This window comes from Acartia tonsa, chromosome 6, assembly GCF_053477335.1.
Source record: "Acartia tonsa isolate MP-2025a chromosome 6, ASM5347733v1, whole genome shotgun sequence".
Taxonomy (NCBI): Eukaryota; Metazoa; Arthropoda; class Copepoda; order Calanoida; family Acartiidae; genus Acartia; species Acartia tonsa.
This window is the reverse complement of record NC_137265.1, coordinates 53,785,672-53,807,147: the sequence shown is the minus strand read 5'-3', so window position 1 is coordinate 53,807,147 and position 21,476 is coordinate 53,785,672. Positions and strand designations below refer to the sequence as shown.

The window sequence follows — 21,476 nt, the reverse complement described above, 5'->3', positions numbered from 1 at the left end:
GTTTTAGGGCATAATTTGTTGAAATAATCATTTTTAAATATTTGAAACATAAATGTCTCATAATAGGTTTTCCAAAAATATAAAGGATTATACATAGTTTTATTATTAATGCATAATTAAGTTTTTTTTTTAATCATTTCTCTTGAATGACCCTGTATGATTATCATGAAATTAAAAAAAATGTTTCATCAATTTATTAGAAATAAAAGTTGATTTTACTTCTTAGACATTTGAATATCAAATCCAATCAAATGTATATTCCTTAGGCATTCTTTCTTCTGAAGTTCTTCTTCAGATTTCCAAAGATGTCTACCTGAAAATAAAATAAATGCTATTTATATGATAGAACAGAAGATGTGTTTTGACTTTTTGTTATTTCAAAGTTTCTCACATTAGCAAAAAGACATGAAAACTATGTGCAGTAGTGATTTTATGGATTTAATGGCCTTTGTTATTGCAAATGTGAATTCACTATAGAACAGTTTTGTATAAATTAACAATTTGTATTATCCTATATTCTTTTTAAAAACCTAAATTTAAATACCTTTCCCTTTTTATTAAGCAAAATAAATTCCCTACTACTTTTTTACCTCCACTGCAGAAACAATTCATCTTTTGATTTAATAAACAGTAGTATATAATTTCTACTCATGAAAGCATCATGTCTTTTTATTTATAAACAAACTAAAGATTTGTTTTTAACAATGAAACACTGTGTATTGGGCTTATCAAATAAAAATAACATGTTTAATTGAACTGTGTTGATCACTCTATTTTATAATATAAAGTAGTAAACTTTTTTTGGCTATAGTGAAGATCTCACCATTCAACCGATATGGTTCATTTTTACAGTGAAGCATCTTATAGGTCCAGATATGGTTTTAGGCTATTTAATTTTTATGAGCAAGTCTTGGTATGGTTTTATGCTATTTTTCTGACCCTCAATATCCATTTGAATATAGAGTCCCTAAAGTCACTATCTTAACAATATACAACAAAAGCATCACTAGATTTTAAATATAACCATGTGTTACCTCAGAGTTGTAAACAGTACTGTTCAACAAGATGAAGAATCCAGGGAAAACATTGAGAAGAACAATTATGTAGCCATAGATTTGGGAGTCAGCAAAAAAGGCTAAAAAAATATATCTATGTACATATATCACATTAGAGTAGTTTTGTATCACTCCAAAAACCTTTTAACCAAACATGATCTGAAAGTGACTAAATTTAGGTCACATCCATCTTTAAACTTTTTTGAGGTGGAGTATCAATTACATATTTCCTTTTATCTTTTCTTGTATAAAGTCAGTTAATTATGACGTGAATAAGATAAACCTTTAATATTAAAATTTCTTATTTTCAAATTCAAGTTAAGAAAAATATTTAGTTTATAAAGTGTATAAAATTACCAAAGACAATGTTGAGAGTCATCACAAAGGTTAGGACCAGTGTACTTCTGAAGGATACCAGAAGATCCAAGATTATTTCACATGTTGTCTCACTAAATAAGTTAAATTATTATCCAATTAAAATATTTTAGCATTAGCAATCTAAATTTTCAAGTGAAAGAAAAACATTTACCTTTTGTTTTTCTTTACCCAAACATATGTCAAGACCATTCTTACTAAGCAAAGAAGCACAGCAACTCCTTAAAATTTACATTAAATCTTTTAAGGGGATAGGGAATTCAGGAGGAGGGGGTGTTGGAAGAATATTTTGCCCCATATTGACTATTTGAAACAATGAAAACAATAACAGTTAAGATTTTCAAAGCTTTCAAAATGAATGTAATATTAAAATGATTTTCTAGATAATTTAAAAATGTGTTTTAAATACAAGATTTACAACATTGCCAAAAGTAGAGAACTTAAAAAGCAATATATCAATTAATTGGTCTCAACAAAATTATTAATACATTTGTTACAACTTACATATTTACACTTTTAGGACTTAATTTAGAGATAATTTGCTTGAAATATTGTACCTTGCTTTTGTTAAATTATTACAAGTTTAAAATATCTAGGAGAATTCTAACATGTTTTATTAAATGACAATATATCCATTCAAACAGATTTACTGGAAAGATTGGCTTTTAAATAATTAAAAGAAATAAACCTATGGGAATGATGATTGCATATTCAGCCCAGTCATTCAACCAGCAACTGTCCACATGGCCTCCCACACTTCTGAAAATACATATTAAACTTACATTCTTTAAAATTAAATTATATCTATTCAAAACTCAAAAATTTGTGTCCCTTGAAGAAAAATTATTTTGCTGCGTGATATCAAAATATTGTCCAGAGAAACATAAATATAATAGTTTTTTTGCTATATGTATGTAGTATAATGTAAATGTATGTACATTCATATTTCATAACAAATAATGTGTTTATTTAATTTTTGAAATGCATGAATAAGTCAATTTAGCATTTTGTCAGATATACAAAGAAACATGATTGTTTTTTTTTTGTAATTGTATGTATTTATTGTTTACCTCCTCAGATAGAGATGGTGATCATTTTGTAGGCTAGTGATGAGCACTCCTCCAGCTAATAAAAAATATTAATAATAAATCATTTTTGATCAAATAATACTAAAATTTCATTGAAATTGAAGGCTAAAATAAATTCTAAAATATAAGAAAAGATTCTAATGAATATGCTTCACCTATGGCAAATGCTACACCATATGCAGCTATGGAGAGAAACTTCATGTTTGTCTGTGGGGCATCCGAATTGTAGCGGTAGTACACTTGTGAAGAATCTATCACTAAAAATATAACAAGATTGTTAAGAATCAGTCTCATAGCATAGGGATTTCAACATGATAGGGCTACCCTGTACTCAATATAACTCTGCCTAACCTAATTTCTATCAAGCATAAAATTGTATGCTTGGAATTTGGAAGGAAACTCCTGTTTCTCAAAAAAGTAACTAACAGAAACAATCTTAATTCATCAGTACATTCAGATATATCTTATTTTGAATTTTATAATATTATTGTCATTTTATACATTTAAAATCTTACATAAGGATTCCTGGAGCATTAAGAAATAATTCAAAAAAAATGTTTCCTCTTTACTTAAGTTAAATAATTCAGGACAATTATGACACAAAAATGTATATTTATTGGCAGTTTTCCAACAGATTATATAACATTCATTTTTTTTATTTGTAAATTATGAAACTTGTTGTTGATGAATATTTTGATTCTGTTATTAAAATCAACAACTACATTGGGTTAGAAATATAAAAAAAATGAAATTATTACCTATCCATGCATAGCAGGCCACAAACCCAAAATGGGTTGCAGCTCCAAAACTCTCACAAACAGCACAGGGTAAAATATCAGTTCTACCTAGGAATTAATGAATATTCATGACACACAGCAAAACAGTATCTGTTCATTCATATTACAGAATAATTTCAAACCATATATGGTTTTTATCAGTAAAAATATTTATGTTAATTAATTTTTAAAAAGATGGAGATTAGGCTGTGTGTTAAATGATTACATATTATTGAAGTATAGCAGTTCAATTTTATTATACATTTACTTTAAGAGATGGAGAGGAGTTGAGATATATAGAGATCAAGCATTATAGAAAAGAATTTAAAAAATAGCTTATAAAGTTGATGGATATGACACTAGCTTATTGTAAAACAAAAAAAGGAATGGAATGACTAATTTTTGTTTTATATTTTGATATAAAATAGTATTTTTATCTTGCCATTAAAATACTATTGAATATCTGCATAGTGTCCAATTACTACAAAATTGTTTGACTTATTTGAGAATATATGATTTATAAAAAAATGATTATTGGGCGTTATCCTCTTAGGAATTTTTTTCTTAATTTTTTTTCAATTTTATACCCCCTCCCCCCCCTCAACTAAAAGACTGGGTTAGGTAAGGTTAGGTTAGGTTATATGGCTAGGGGGCCGAGCGCCCACGGCTAGGTAGGCTAAGAGGATAATACCAATTATTGTCTCTCCCTTATTTACAGCTTCTATTATTATTAATTATTTACCTACAAAGATTAGAAACCCAAGTTGTGCAAATGACATGCACAAGTTGAGATTTCTCTCGGCAGACCTCTTCATGTTCACTTCATCATCATCTTTGTCCCTAACAAAAAAAAACATTCTATATTGAAAAATTCAGATTCAATTTAATGAAAAAAAAATTGAAGAAATATTGAGAGAAATATCTATTTCATATTATTAACCCTTAACAGTCAGGCCCCTTGCCACACCTTAATTGGTCAGGGGGGGGGGGGGCGTGGAACCCTCCCTCCCACCCTATTATCTCAGTTCCTATTAGAGCTAGAGCTTTTAGTCCCTGATTAATAATGAATTTCCAACTTTAATTAAGACAAGGTCAATTTTCGCTTCCTTCACCCTTTTATTTAACAACCTTTGTTTTTAGATCCTTTTTTACTTAAATATTTCAAACGGCTGTAATTTTCTTATTTTTGAAGCTAGAAGAACAAATTTTTGCAAAAAATGTTATATTTATGTAAATTTTATATTAAATATATTGTAATATAAATTTCAGCGGCCACAGCTGTACTTGGCAGCTGCCAGCTGCCACAGTCACAGTCGCCGGGAAAACGGCAGCGGATCTTTATGAAATTTAAATACTTTATTTAGAAAGGCTTAAGTTTAAAATTTGAGTCAAAAATTGCGGCCACAGGAGCCTTTTAAAGATTTCTGGAGACCTGGAGGATCAGGACCTGCAGGATCATACCTGGAACCTGAAATCGACTTGAACACCTGTATTTCATATGAGAATGTACTACTAGAGGATATTTTAGTATTTTAGTAAGACAAAATGCTTTGTTTAAGTCAAAAAAACATTTTTTCTCTTTACCTGGATGACCCTGCCAGTTTTGCTGGAATCCTGTGCCCGCCAGGATGAAGATATTCAAAAAATTCCAACACTCAGTTATGTGTCATACCCATACTTAAAAAGTCACGCAGTTTGGGCTCTTTATCTTTTACACACATAAAATGAGAAAGAAAAAACCGAAGGGGGGGGGGAGGGCATTAAGGGTTAAAGATAAGTTTCAAACAGTTTTTAAAATTACCTTCCAAAATAAAGTAACATTTCAGTTACAAGAATAGCCAAGATGGAGGAGCCACCACATATATAGGAGAGAAGCTTCAGTACTGAAAAAAATACTGTTCATAATGTTTTTAGTAGAGCTTTTTAGAAGTTGGTTAAAGATAGCCATACAAACTAATTAATCTTTGATGGCTGCAGAAGTCATTGTCATCATTATGTAGAAAGTTGTAATTTTTATGAAAGCTTTGTTTTGCAATGAAGCATTTAAAAATAGCTCTAAATAAAAAATTGTCTAGGACTGAATGTTAAATAAATAATCTGTATAGTAGAGCAAGTCTGGGTTTTTTTGTTTACTATTGAAAAATAAACTTACCAGGATCATCAGCTTTAACTTCATTGTTAAAATCCATCATGATTCCAAAACTAGTGAGATGATCACACACACATTTCACAACTGTCTTGTCATTTTCTCCATATACCGCTTCTCTCTGAATTATATATAAGCTTGAGTAACCATCATTTAGAATTTAAGAAATTTTGTTGCATGTAATTCTAATAATGCATGTATAACGTATTTCTGAAAAAACAATTTTGCCTGATAAGTAAGTTTTTCTTCTGAATCACCATGTATGTGTGTCTGTCTGTCTCTATTTTCAAAATTTCAGCATTCAAACATGTGCCTTTAATCTGTAATTGCATTGACTAGCAGTGCAGGAATACATGCTCTACAATTAGTGTCTGTCTGTATGTCCATCCGTCTGTATATCAATAATTACATTCAAACAAGGATGACAACATCATACAAAGCAAAGCACTGAAACAGTATAGTGTCAGAACTGAATAATCAGAATATAAATGTATAAGATACGAAGCAAAATAGTAAGTCATTTTTTGGTAAAACTGCTTGATGTAGGATAATTTTTATGGACATACTTACATTTTTAGGACTTGATAATAGAGTTGCTTTGCTTATAACATTATACTAGGTTGTCCCAGGAATCAATTTAGCAAAAATCAGATCAATCGGATGATTAGATCACATAAAAATTTGTTGTTAAAAAAGTAAAAAAATCAGCATGTTTAAAATGGACGTACGGAATTCTGATAGTAATTATAGAGTTTCTACGCTTTCCAAATCGTACCTAACTACTCAAAGAATCACCATGCAAAGTTTGAAATCAATAGGACAATTCTAACATGCCTAAATTAACCAAAAAAAGCTATCCAACTGTGATGGATGTATGGTCAGACGCGTGAAACAACCCTAATTCTAAAAAAGCTTCGCTTTTAGAAATTAAAAGTTACTGTAAAACTAAAGAATTTAGGTACACAGGGATCTAAATGGATAAAACAATGGCTTACAAATTAACGTTTATCACCAAGGTTATTACACCAAATTACACTTCTGTAGATTACAATTAGCGGTTGAAACATTTGGACAAATAACTTAATAAATTAAAATATCAAAATACATTAGATTTGTGAGCCAACAAATAAGAAAACATTATCATAAAACTTTTGGGACTAGTGTAATAAAGAGCCTAATGTTACCTTCTTCACTGGTATGTATTCCTGTCTATATAATACAATATATCCAAAATTTAAACAAATTATACAAGTAGCGCAACTTCTTTACAATTGGTGTACGTCTATATGTCTATCATTGTAGCCTAGGTGTCATGGTACCATGAATAGTAGCACATAGACTCTACAAATAGGCTATGTCTGTATGTCCGTGTATCTGTTATTGCGGCCTATCTGTTCAGTATTAGCAGCGTCTTGAATGTCTTTCTATATCGTTGCTCTTTATGGGCATTTTGTCTTGTTTTATTTTTAGGGGGATGAAGGGGGATGGAATTATAACAAATAGTTCAATATAATTGTTGACAAAAATTTTTTTTTGCTAAGAATAATAAAAAGTAAAGGGATCTCTATCTGTGTACCAAAGAATTGCGCTAACCAATGAACTAATATGGTTATCCTTTACAATATAGTTTTTATATGTCCTGGGAGGGTTTATAATTATGTTGGGGGGAAGGTACCACCACCTTCCCAAGAGAAAACAACCCTAGAAAAAAAGACAATTTTAAAACTTTTTCGTCTTAAAACAACAATTAGGATTGATCCCCCCCCCAACTCTATGGGCTCTTAGTGGCCTCTAGGGGCACAGCCGCTAGAAAAGTATAATCTATTTTTTTTGTTGAAGATTTCCTTGGTCCTTTTTTTTTTGCTGAATATTTCCTTGGTCCTTATACGAATATTGCCTTAATTTTTCTTTTGATCACCTCTTTGGGCAAAGCCCCTAGAGGCTAGGGGTTAAGCTGCTAATTTAATATGAATAAGTAAGGTTTTTTTGACTAAAGTTAAAGATTAAGGAAATTGATGGTCTAAATTGGTTTTACTTATCAGGTAAGCTTCATAAATATCTTTGTATGGTTTTAAGCTATTTTTCTGACTTCCTTCACCACTTTCTAATGTTTAGGGGCGAAGCAACTAGAAGAGTATACAGGGGGAGTCGTCATTATTAAGGGTTTAAAGCAACTCTGATGCAAAATTTCATTTTTATATTGTACTACATTTTTGAGCAAAGTTTCTTTGTATTTTAGGTTTCAGAGTAACTCAAGAATGTGTCTTATTTAAAGTAAAAACCTGGCAGAGTTTATGGACAGAATGTACAGATACATTTGGAGCAACAAAACCAAACCTTCACTAATCCAGATGCAAATGGAGAGGATGGGAAAATATGCAAAATATAAGGACGAATCTGGAGATTAAATCCATCAGATGATAGATTGAAAAGAGATGTTTAGAGAGGATGGGACATATCATGAGGATGGAGGACAATAGAATTGTGAAAGTAGGTACATTGAATGGATGGAGAGTCTTGAGTCAGCTAAGAAAGTTCTAGGAAAGAAACGAAAGACAATATTATACTACAAAAAATTAGTAAAGGAGGCTGGTATGGACTACACCAGGGTTGGACAAATGACCAGACAGAGGAAGGAGTGGAAAAAGGGAGTCAACATTAGAATGAAACACTTAGATTTAGGAAAAGCAAAGAGGAAAACTGAACAGAGAAGAGAAAATACATGCAATGTGGTGTTTTTATTGTAAAAATGTAATCAGTTACCGGCAATCTAAGTTTCTGACAAAGATAAAGTCATAATTTTGTGTCTAGGCGACGTAATTTAATATTTTTTTTTCTTTTATAAGCATTGTAAATCTTTCAAAATTTCCATTATACATAAAATACTATTTTGAAATGCCTAGAACTTTTTTGTTATTGAAGCTGAAGGCTTTAAATTTGGGAATTGGGTCTACTTGTGGCAGTCTTTTAGCAGTTAAAGTGTGGTATTTCTTGCAGGCGTCTTTAAGGAAAAATATGAGTGATGTTATTGCCAACAAGAACTAACAATAGTCTAAGATTTTTACAGATAGCTGTAACCAAAAACTTTGTAGCCATGTCAGGTGAAAATAATTCTAAATTTAATTGTGTACTGTGGTGTGTTGGTAAGTTATAAAAAAAATTAAGATTCTCTGGCTACCTCTCCAGAAGAAAAAAATTGATACCATATGATTCTTTTAAGCATTTTCAGTACAGTTTTACCAGCTACAATTTATTCCAATTTTGTCATTATCATGTGACATAGTTTGGTGTACAAACAATGCTAAAGGTTCTGTTACAAAATAGCAGGAAAAAAACCTTTGTCAAACCATATATTCATCTGTTGTGATTAATATTTCTAAGAATGCTATAAGAATTATTATAACTGAACATGTATAATTTTCTAATATATGCCATATTTTGTGGTGTGATGAAAATAGTCATTTAGGCTTGTAATGCTGCAATGCAACCAATCAGGACCCACAGTTATTGCAGAGGAAATAAATTTTAAAAGTACATATATCAATAAATGTTTAGAAAGATATATCCGGTTAGTTGAAATGAGCATATGCACACAAACTATCCTTAATTATTTAGAGACATCCATGTTTAATAAAATAATTTCAGATTAATTGTATTATAGAATTTCATTTATTCATAGTATTCAAGAAAATTTAGATTTAGAAAAATCTACTTTAAAAACAGTTTAGGAACAAAAACTGAATAAAATCTAAAAAACCTAACCTGACCAAATGCCTTACACATAGAAACTATTCCTCTTTTTTTTATTGATTTCAAAATAGTATATTAAAACTATACAAAAAATTCATAAATTATATTTCTATGAAGTTGGTTTCAAATCTCCAAACTCAACAATACATAATTCCTACCTTACATCCTTTGGTAGACCACTTTTTTTCTTCTGTATCCAAGTAGATACATTCTGGATGTTCAGGGATAAATTGGCATCCAGGAATATTCTACAAGAAATGTGGTAAACAAATTGAAATATTGACATATTTTTTTTATATATCTTCAAACTTACCTTATATAAGTCTTCCCATATAAAAGTTATAGTTGAGATCAGGTTGTCCTTGCTGTAACTTCCATTGTTAATGGTCATTCCTATTAAATTTTAATTTTTTTTCTATTTACTAATAAAGACTTAATAATATGAATGTGCAATTCATGTTTATTTATAAAAAAAATATGGATATCGAATAAATACTTTGGTGGTTTGTGAGGGGGAGGGTCTGGGAGGGAGGATCTTTGTAATTGCTATAGATATTAAAAGTCAGAAGTTTGAAATCTTGAGTCTGAACTTAGCTACAAAAGATATTCTGATTCAAAATTTCCTTTCCCACCTAATCCTATTTCTGCTGAAATTACAAAAGTATACATCCCTTTTAATATTATCTTAGATTACCTAGGAGACTATCACCAAGCATACCTCCATTGTTCAGTGAATCCATTGGCAAACTTATAAAAAAACAATGTTTGAAATATTTTAAAATGGACTGATAAAAAACTGCCTAATTGTTAAAACTAGAAAAGTTAAAAAGCTAACTGACTCCTAATTTTGAATTGCTTCATTTTGGATGTCTAATTTTTCAGGATAGTTAGAGTCAAAAACGTTTATACAAATTAAGTAACATTAATCATTTTTTTCATCGGTGAAAAGAAAAAGTATTTTTTATATTTAATATAAAAAAAAGTATTTGAGCCATTCAAACTTTCGAATAATAATAACAAACTCAAAATTTAGGGAAATAGTAAAACTGTTTTCATATCAACTTTATTCTGGTTGTTAATTATAACTTAATAATACTTACTCTGCAAATATAGGAGAGTTCTTGTCATTGATATCATTTTTTGACTTGATTGATGTCAGGACAAAAATATTATCATCTTTATTATACAATTCCAACTCAACACATATTGTTCCCTGAATATCAAGCTACAAATCTACTTAAAGTTCTTTGATTATCTCTTTAAGTTTTGAAAATTTGAGTTTTATTTATTTAAAATATCTTGATATATAATTACCTGGTTAAGTTGAAAACAGTATTCATTTGAATCTTGATTTTGGACCAAATTTTTTACTTGAAGCTCTATTGCTGCAAATTGTTCAGTAACTGAGACTTCTCTTCTGAAAAACAGTTTCAAAACTTAGGTTTACTTTAACAAAATTTAGGTATAAAAACTTCATTTTCATTTTGTGTTTTCTTTTATTTCTTTCTCTGCCAAGATTTCCCTTATTTTCAAAAATAATATTGAAACAATTTTAACCCAACAGGAAATGTGATGCTTTACACATTCTTAATGAAAATATAAGTTAAATCTTTTTGTAATTATAGTTTTATATAATCTGCTTTCAATTATCTCTAATACTATGAGAGAATTTTCTCAAAGTTTAGATTGGATTAATAGAATTAAATGAGATTACCTAGATTTAGTATTAGCTAATGCTTTTCCCAGCTTGTATCCCACTTGATCAATTGTTTCTTAAATACAATGTAAAGATAATGAAAACGATTTGAATTACATGCAAGTGGATAATAATTACTTTTACATATTCATACCTAGATTTTTAATTACAGTGTTCATTTTAGTTTCCATATCAGTAATTTCCTCCCAGCCAAGATAAGACCTAGATATGTTATTAATTAGATTTTCCATGGTGCATTACAATTTGTAAATTTTTGATTGATTTTGGACATAAAAAAAAATTGGTTTGGCATAATCATAATACCATATCCTTTGGTGATCAATTCAATTTCAATGTTCTAATATATTTTGCATTTTCAGAAATTTATGTAAATAAATGAGGTTACATTCACTTTACAAAACATCAAAAATCATATTAAAAAATTTTAAATAGATACCAATGTAAAATTTTCCTTTATTTAGAGATTATAAACCCTACCCCTACCAAAATATAAAAAGCTTTGATATCTTTCAATATAAAATAAATGATTTATAGAATACATTTTTTATACCTAAAAATCTGATCTGTCACATTCAGGTATGTGTTGACAAAATTTGTATCATAGCCATCTTCACTATAGTACATAAAAAATATTATACTTATATGCCCTCATTATTTTCAATTCGTTTTAAAATGGGGAGCTTGGCAGACACTTTAACAGCATCTAAGCTTTATATAAATATTCTGCAGAGGCTGCATGAAATGAAATATCAGTCTTATTTTTTACCCAAACTATAAATAAAGGGGGAGGTAGGTTGTGCTAAAATTCTGTAAAAGTGTGAGTTTTAAGAATTTAAAATAGAAGTAGAACTTTAAATTTTGTATGGCATTTGCTCTAATATAGTACAATATACAGTTTGGCCCACAAAAAAGTATCTTTTATGGTTTACAGCTCTTATTTCTCAATGTATCATCAAAAATAGCATATATCCGTATTATCTGTACATTTCCACACTAGCATATATAAAAATTTTAATTTTACCTCCATTAACACCGGAGATTTTTAGAGTTGAAGTTTTGAAAAAGTGACTGAGAAAAAGAATTTTTTTTGTTTCTCATCATTTTTGGATGGTTATATTATGTCTTTCTGGTAACTGAAGAATGATATACAAAGAAAAACAAGTTAACTAATTATTTCTTTTTTATTCCACCAAAAAATATAAATTTTTAATGGCTAAAATACTACTGAATGAATTTTTATGAAAAGGATTTTATGACAATCTAAAAATCTCCGGTGTTAAAGGAAATAAAATTAAATTTTTTATATATGCTAGTGTGAAAATGTATAGAGAAAAAGGATATATGCTATTTTTGATGATACATTAAGAAATAAGGGCTGCATACCCTAAAAGACACTTTTTCGTGGGTAGTATATATCTATGTTATACCCCATTAAAGCAACTGCAATAGTAAATTTTAGAATTCTAATTATATCTTAAATTTTTAAAACTCACACCTTTATGGAATTTTACCACAACCTACCTCCCCCTTTTTTTAAAAATACATATTTTTAGTCATTATTTGGCCTACTACATGTTACAGCACCTGAAATATGTTCTTGCAACTAATGTTGTCAATAGCCAAAAACAAAAAAAATTAAATTATATATTCCATAAAAAAAAGACTCAAAATCAGAAGATAATATATAATAACATATAATAATTATGAATCTCTGTAAATAAAGAAAAGGTTTCTGCAATTTATAAATTTTACTAATCTGAACAGGAATCAACAAGTCAAGTTTTAGGACTAATTTAATAAACATTTAGTGCTATCATGTTTCAGAATTACCTACTGTCTGAAGCTAAATGTAGAAAAGCAGTATTTCAAACAAGAACATTAAGAAAGAATGAAAGAAACAAGGCTTCCTGAAAAACCCATTATTTGGCATAACAAATTAATGTAAACTTTACCTGGACTCATTTTGTCCATCAAACACAAGTTTATCTAATGCCTCTGTTAATCTGATTATAGTTCCTCCAAATTGCTCCTAATCAATACAAGAAAATAATAACTTAAAATGATATTTTTTTAGATTTTTTAGGTTAAAGAAGAGAAAAAAGTCAATACCTTGTTAGCCAGGCTCAATTCTTCATTGATGTAATCAATAATTTCTTTATCTTCATTGGAACCTTTAAAAACATGATTTGAAGGTATTGTGTTAGATTATTTAAATGTAAAGTAAAGTTTTAAATCACAGATTTTATCGTTTCTATTCAGATTCTATGTCAGTAAATTATAAAAATAATTTGTCCACAGAAATTCAGAAAATCCCATAATTTGTAAAATGTAGCCTTGGAAAATAACAGTTAAAAATATTTTACCTTCATTTATCATATTCTCTATGTCTTCTACCCAGGATTCAAAACATTGGCTCCTAAAGATAATGGTTGTTTACAATCTATCCCACAATTGTTAAGGCCATTTGTTTAAAGGACTACTAGGAACATTTCACTTCTTTTATATTAGGATGGTAATCTTTTTTGTTGGTTTTAAATAATAACTTACCTATCAGGCTCTGAACTGTTAAAGTCTCCTATTATTCCTTCACAAAACCAATAAGCATATCCTTCTGAAATATTTTATAAAATAAAATACCTTAATTGTTATATCTCAATTTACATTTAAGGTTTAGTTACATGAAAAACATTTCTTTGCTTTCTTAAAATACTTTTCAGCGACCTGTATAAACTCAGTAGCACAAATATACTAAATTCCTTATTTTGAATAACCTAAATATTTTTTTGATGACTAAATTTTATATATTTATATAAAACTATATTAAACTACGTGGCCTAGAAACAAAATTATAAGCTTATTTTTGCCATAAATTTCGGTTGCCAGTAACTAATTATATTTTTACAATAAAAATACCCATTTTTATAGTCAAAATCGTTAAAAAAAATTAAGTTTAACTTGTGTTGTACTGAGTGTACTGTAGCCAATTAGAAGGCTGAATCAGCTAAGCAACCAATCACAGCTGAGCTTGTTTTAGTTTTCCCCTTTGTTTCCGCTATGATTTTTGTTCACAAATGCAATTTAAATCGAATTTTTTTCATAGATTTTGATTATGAAATGTGGTGTTTTTATTGTAATATTGTAATCAGTTACCAGCAATCTAAATTTCTGACAAAAATAAGGTTATATTTTTATGTCTAGGCAACGTAATTTAATATTGTTTTTTCTTTTATGAGCATTGTAAATCTTTCAAAATTTTCATTGTACATGAAATGCTATTTTGAAATGCCTAGAACTTTTTTGTTATTGAAGCTGAAGGCTTTAAATTTGGGGTATTGGGTCTACTTGTGGCAGTCTTTCAGTAGTTAAAGCGTGGTATTTCTTGCAAGCGTCCTTTAATTATAAAATAAACCATTTCTTTTTCTAATATTATAGTTTGGTAATCTAAGCCCTAAACATTTAAATTGACAGTATACTGCACCTGTGGAGTTAGAAGTTTCAGAACAGTTTTTTATTGCTAGTTCATTAAATAATGCCACCCATTCCAGACCACGCTTATCTGTAAATTATATATTCTCATAATATTACAAATGCAATAAGTAATGATTAAATGCAACTTTGAAACTCTATGTAATGCTGACTGGGCCTTTTGTTTACTTTCTTTCTATAGAATTTCAAAACTTAAATTTTGTTTTAATCTCAAAACATCATTTTATATGATTCAGAATAGTAATAACCTATTCTATTTTAAAAGAATTTGATAGAATAATTCAATGCCAGCTCTGTCTATTGATGTATTTTATTACCTATTTTTGTACATTCTCTAACTGTCATTGTTGTTGTAGTAGTTATTGCTGATAGAGTTGTAGTAGTTGTTGTTGTAGTAGTGGTAGTTGTTGTTGTTGTAGTAGTGGTAGTAGTTATTGTTGATAGAGTTGTAGTAGTTGTTGTAGTAGTAGTAGTAGTTGTTGTTGATGGATTTGTTGTTGTTGTAGTAGTGGTGGTAGTTGTTGTTATAGTAGTGGTGGTAGTTGTTGTTGATAGAGTTGTAGTAGTTGTTGTAGTAGTAGTGGTAGTTGTTGTTGATAGAGTTGTTGTTGTTGTAGTAGTCAAGGTAGTTGATAGAGTTGTAGTAGTTGTTGTAGTAGAAGTGGTAGTTTCTAATTGTTTCTGAATAATAGAAAGATATCATTAAGAAACAATCAATTTTTTATTACCTTGTGTCCCAGGGATAGGCTTAGTTACATCATGATATCAAGTTATTAAAACTACAGTGTGTTTTTTTTATGAGAACTTTTTGAAAGCAATTTTAACCAGATACATAGTCACCAGAAGTTAATGATTAATGGCTTATTTTCTTTATTTTTTAAGTGCAGTAGTGCAGTGCCTCAAAGAATAGGGAATGTCTCAACACCCCTGCAATAGGGAGAGACAGTGTTTTTTTTTATATAAACTTTTTTGAAAGCAATTTTACTCCTTTCATAGTTATCAGAATGTAATAATTAATGGCTTATTTTCTTCGTTTTTTAAGACCACTAATAGAAAAAAAAAAATATTTCAGTCTTTATTTAAAAAGTACGGTAAAATAAAAATTCAAAACTTAGGTGTCAACATCTAAAAATGTTTTTAGCAAATTTTCCTTTTATCCTTTGCTAGAATGGGTGCAAAACCCTTTAAAATTGAGACAAAGAGCTAAAAATTGATGCAGATACTATTGGGAACATGTATGTCTCGGTAGTACATGGGCCAACGTGACCGTATACAAGATCTTAATGTGCATGAGCACAAACAACCTCACTACTTCCCGCATGAACAAAAACTAGTGCAGTTACAAATGGTGTATTTATTGACAATACCACCATGAAACGGTGGGCACTGAAACAAAAATAACAAAATTAATACAGATATACCAAAATGTTATCAAAACTTTAAAAAAATCTTATTGTCTAAAAACGAACGAGGTTTCGTGATTTGCAATAAATTTTTAAATAGCGAATAAAGAATTAAACTTAAATCTTCAAAAATCAAATCAAAAACATAATGCGAATTGATAATTTTTAGATAGAATCATTTTAAATAACTATAAAAATGTTCTGTTGCAAAAATAAATCAATTACTTGGTCTATTTTAATGAAAATAAGAAAATTAATTTGCTTCCTTTGAAAATATCATTCCCTTCTTAATTTTAAGGCTTAAAGAAGAATTAAATATTTACCAAATCGTTGAACATGACAAGCAGGGAAGCATTTGAGGTATATCAGCACGGATAACAACACATTTTCTTTCAAAACATGAGTTTTCATACACACAAGCTCCGCGCTTCTTAGGGGTAACAAAGCAAAAGTAAGTTTTGTTTTGATTATGCGCGCATCTTTTGTTTTGGATGCCGCGCGCTCTTATGACATGAGCGTCACCTTCTATGGGATAAGGAAAAGAAAGGATATGGGTTCAAATCCACACTGAGAAACATACTATTTAAATACCAATACAATGTACAAGAGCATATTAAAGTTTGAAGGCCATATCTCTACCAGGGCAGGAGAAGTGCCCCCCCCCCCAAAGAAGAGAACCAAAAAATTTCAAAATTGAGTTCTTAATATATTTTTTTGGCACAGGAGAAGTGCAACCCCCCCCCCCCCCCACCCAAAGAAGAGAACCAAAAAATTTCAAAATTGAGTTCTTGATATATTTTTTTGGCACAATAATGCCCATAGAATCGTCCAAACAAGTAAATGGGGAGGTATAATTCATAATCTTATTAGATATTTAGCTTTTTGGTGGGCCCAGGTAAAAACATTATTGGTGGTTGGGTTAACTCAGCCCAACCTCCCCCACTAAGTGCAGTCAATATTCTCTAAAATGGCTATAACATTTGGAATGATAGTGCAGCTATTACCTTTTATGATACAAATAAGGATTTTAATTGCCAATTATCTGAAAAGTTTATATCCTTGAGCTAAATTTTTTTTTTAATTTTATAACTCTGCCAACCCTAAATCTTCATGCGGTTTTTAATATCTTTGTTATGATTCAATCCACGCATATAACGATTGCTTTAATCGTTTTCCAGGTCCCATAACTGTGCTGCTAGACCTTTATTTTTTTAAAAATCGGTTCAGAAATAAGGATTTTATAAGCTATAATATTAGAATATTACTTGTTTGATCCTTATCCTATTGGGGAGTCTGATGGAGGTCAGGAACAAAGCCTAAAACCAACCCTAAGACATTTATAAACCTTCCCTTAAAAGTGTAACCAAATTGGAACAGTATTAGCAAGCTGTTTTCGTTATCGGCCGGCCGGAAATCGGCCGACTTCAGCCGGATTCGGCCGATTAACATAATCGGCCCAAATTTTCTTCATGTTAAGTTTAAAAATATCGTATTCGGCTATTCCTCAGCTGATTTAGTCGTCTAAGGTGGCAAAAAAATAGTCCTGGTCGTAATAAATTCAAATCCGTTGACCAATCTAAAATCCGTTCACTGGTTGTCGCGTAACGATGTTTTTAAAGTTGTAGACATGATAATAATTGCATAAAATAGAAGTAAAATTTAAAAATACCGTAGCCGGTTATTCCTTGGCCGATTTAGTCGGCCAAGGTGGCAAAAAAATAGTCCTGGTCGTAATAAATTCAAATCCGTTGACCAATCTAAAATCCGTCCACTGGTTGTGGCGTAACGGTGATTTTAAAGTTGTAGACATGATAATAATTGCATAAAATAGAAGTAAAGTTTAAAAATACCGTAGCCGGTTATTCCTTGGCCGATTTAGTCGGCCAAGGTGGCAAAAAAATAGTCCTGGTCGTAATAAATTCAAATCCGTTGACCAATCTAAAATCCGTCCACTGGTTGTCGCGTAACGATGTTTTTAAAGTTGTAGACATGATAATAATTGCATAAAATAGAAGTAAAATTTAAAAATACCGTAGCCGGTTATTCCTTGGCCGATTTAGTCGGCCAAGGTGGCAAAAAAATAGTCCTGGTCGTAATAAATTCAAATCCGTTGACTAATCTAAAATCCGTCCACTGGTTGTCATGTAACGATGATTTTAAAGTTGTTATAAATGCTGCGTATATTATAAATATAATAATGTCGTCTTCGAAATGAAAATTTTACTCTAAGAAAATTTTTGAACTACAAATGTGATTTAGATGGACCTTTTACCATAAAATTACTTTTTCATAAACTAATTATTATTTAACTACCTTTTTTAAAGTAGCTGCAACCATTTTCCACACAAAAAAAATTATTGACTGCACTTATCCCCCACCCCTAAATGGGATGGAAAACAGGATAGCTATCTAAATAAATCTCTTGAACATCAAATCATATACTTAAATAATAAATTTATATAGACAAACATAAATATGTAAAACTCAAAATGAACAAACGGAAACATATTACACCAACATAAATTTTGATATTTGTGACTTTTTAAAATTGACAACCCACTTGGCTATTTTAGAATGGTATATCATGGGTTTTAGAACTCTGTCAAGAGGGGTTTGATCCCTATACCCCATTTCAGCAAGTTTTTTTCTGGATGCCAAATTAACATAATACCCTTATAATTTTCAACTTATCAAATAAAAGGGTATTTAAAAAAAACATTGCTTCACTTTTTTCAATATAAAATATAATTGCTATGACCATAAATTTATGAATTGTGATTAATTTAGATAAATACATAGCAAGTTAGACTCTATACAGAGCTGAATTGTTTATTTTTAAAAATTAAAAGGAAGAAAAATATCCATAATTTTCAAACTTTGAAAAAGTGTTAATTTTAAAATATTTATTGAGCTAGGGATGGAGGAATGAACTTGTAATCATTACTAAGAAAATTTTGTAAGGGAGATGGATAAACCTCTCCTTGGACATGGTCCTTCTTAGTTGTTTACATCTTATAAAATGTATGTATTCTTAATTGTTTGTGTATATATGCATAAGATTTTTGTATGTTTGTGTATATGTTTATTATGCATGTGTTACTAGGAGCTTTCCCTCAAAATGCTTAGCAAGCACAATAAATCCCTACTAACTTTTTTTAACCCATTAGTGCTGAACCGGGCATTAAAACCCGGTTCCAAAAAATGGAAAAAAAAACGGTTTCCGGCTTCATAATTGCATCATTCTCAGTAGGAATCCCCCCTCTACTACCCTGGCTTTCATTTCCCCCTGGAGCAGGCAGTTTAGCTTACTTCCGTTTTCCGGTATAGCTCAACAAAATTTGAAAATCATGGAAATTCAAAATACCCCTTCTAACTTTTTTGTTTTTATAGTAAAGTCGCTGATTTTTTTCGTGAAATCTAATGTTTATTGACAAGTACATCTGTTTGTGAATTCGATTTATTCAAATTATTATTTTTTATATGATTTTTTTATCGTTTTTTTTACGCCCTATTATGACCCTAATAACCCTAGTAATCTCTATAGGTGTAACCCAATAGTTTTATTCTCGTTTTCTGATATGTAACACCCAAATTTTATATGTTCTTTTTTTTGTAGTGTGTGTCTATTAAAACTTCGAGCAACGGGTTTTTTTACTCGAAAACGGCGGCACCTATAGCCGAAACACTAAATTTGAAATAAATCGCTTCGTATTATACTTGTAGCTCTATAGATTACATGAGGTTGTGTAGTTTTCAATTTCGGATCGTATCAAAGTTCTAAAAAGTGTTCATCTCACTTTTGGCATTCAAAAATTACATTTTTCGATTTTTGGTCGAAATAACCGGGTTTTTACAGCAAAACCGGGTTTTAACGCCAGCGGAAACCACCCAAAACGGGTAATAATGCCTGGTTGGTATTTATGGCTGAGCCGAACCGTTTTTTTTTGCAACTTTCCTGTGCACGCCACTAGAGCAAAACAAAAAAATACGAATTCTGTTTTGACCATTATAAAGCTTCCCTGAAACTTTCAGCTCGATCGGCCCATAAAAGTGGCGCTCGGCACTAATGGGTTAAACAAGGATTTTTTTGTAGTGTCTCTAGGTGCAGTACCCTTCCCCTGATAGTCTACCCTTTATTCAATATAATCTGACTAAAAATGAAAAACACATTTGAATTACAATTTTATTTAATAAAAGGGTGGTTGGTGGTTTCTGTGCAATCCAGGAACTTTAACCCTTACAGATGGGGGGGGGGGGCCTCTAGTTTTTTCAATCTCATTATTTTTGTAGGTAAGATGGAGAAATAATTTGTCTATTTTAGGATCAGCTGTTTTTTATTCATTATTCTATGACACTGCAGAACTATTTCAAAAAGATACAGAAAAACATCCTGTTAATTTATTATAAGGAATATCTGCCTCTCTATAAATTGTTCAGCCAAGATTTACAACAAATGGGTTTTCTGTTTTTGGCCTTTTCTTGTTAATTTTCATCCTTTTACTAATGGAAATTGTCCATTCTTTTTGGAGATTTATTTTTATTTCTATTATTTTTTACCTTGCAATAAGAAGAATCCATTTCATTATTACACACCCTTGAAGAGTTTGGTACATATGCTAAACAAAAATAACTAATAGTGCAAATTTCAACACAAGTTGAAAGAATTCATGAACACATTAAAAGTTTTGTTCATGACAGCTATGACAGTTAGGTAGCTGAAATTATTCCAGTTCACTCTATTGAACATACAGGGGATTACAAAAATCGGCCAAAAAGATATCTTTATATATAAAGATGAAATGTTAAAGGTCAAATCATTAGTTACAGTTTTGCATTTATGAAAACTGTTTCAACCTCCTAACTGTCTGAATCTGATTTATGTGTGCTGTATACAATCTTATCTATAAAAATCTAACTGTATACACATATCATCATAATAATCATAATAAGCCTCAGGCTTGTGCCAACAAATTACAAATTAGACCGGCAGTGTTTTACAGTAACCCCCCTCCCTTCTTGTTTTAGAATAGATTGAAAAAAGTACTCATTTTTAATTAAGTGTAAGGATTAAAACACCTGCCTTTTTTAAAATTAATCTTCATAATACTTCAGGGGAGGGGGTTGTGATTAAATGTTTCAATTTTATTAACCCATAACGGTCATGGGGGGGGGGGAAGAACGCCCCCTCTCTCCAGTTTTTTCTATCTCATTTTAAGTGTGTGAAAGATAAAGAGCCCAAACAGCATTTGGGTATGACACTTAACCGAGAGTTGGAATTTTTTAATATCTCCATCCTGGCGGGCACAAGTAGCCAGGTAAAAAGCAAAAATATTTTTTGACTTAAACAAGGCATTTTATCTAACAAAAATACTAAAATATCCTCTAGTAGTACATTCTCATAGGAAATACAGGTGTTCAAATCAATTTCACGTTCCAGGTATGATCCTGCAGGTCCTCATCCTGCAGGTCTCCAGAAATCTTTAAAAGGCTCGAAATTTTTGACTTAGAGACTTCAAATTTTAAACTTAAACTTATTAACTTATTAAAATTTCATAAAAATCTGCCGCCGTTTTCCCGCCGACCGCCGACTGCTGCGGCTGCTAAAATTTATGTTTTGATATTTCTATTGTAAAATTTACATAAAGATAAACAATTTCTGTAGATAAATTGTTCTTCTACC

At 30.2% G+C, this 21,476-nt stretch overlaps 1 protein-coding gene across 1 annotated transcript; it reads right to left on the bottom strand.

Annotated features, from left to right (window-relative positions):
- Window positions 1–112: 112 nt before the first annotated feature.
- Window positions 113–20,420, bottom strand: LOC145322957 (adhesion G protein-coupled receptor L2-like). Its single transcript, XM_080165349.1, has 26 exons — window positions 20,354–20,420; window positions 14,711–15,074; window positions 14,386–14,463; window positions 13,455–13,518; window positions 13,271–13,323; window positions 13,017–13,078; window positions 12,860–12,936; window positions 11,458–11,520; window positions 11,041–11,108; window positions 10,905–10,962; window positions 10,505–10,607; window positions 10,291–10,403; window positions 9,885–9,937; window positions 9,504–9,583; window positions 9,349–9,438; window positions 5,447–5,561; window positions 5,096–5,177; window positions 4,037–4,134; window positions 3,277–3,363; window positions 2,674–2,775; window positions 2,501–2,555; window positions 2,119–2,189; window positions 1,585–1,651; window positions 1,413–1,504; window positions 1,035–1,135; window positions 113–313 (listed from the first exon to the last, which is right to left on the bottom strand). Exons 1-26 carry the CDS (start codon window positions 20,372–20,374, stop codon window positions 263–265), a joined length of 2,268 nt encoding a protein of 755 aa, XP_080021475.1. The 5' UTR covers window positions 20,375–20,420; the 3' UTR covers window positions 113–262.
- Window positions 20,421–21,476: the final 1,056 nt, after the last annotated feature.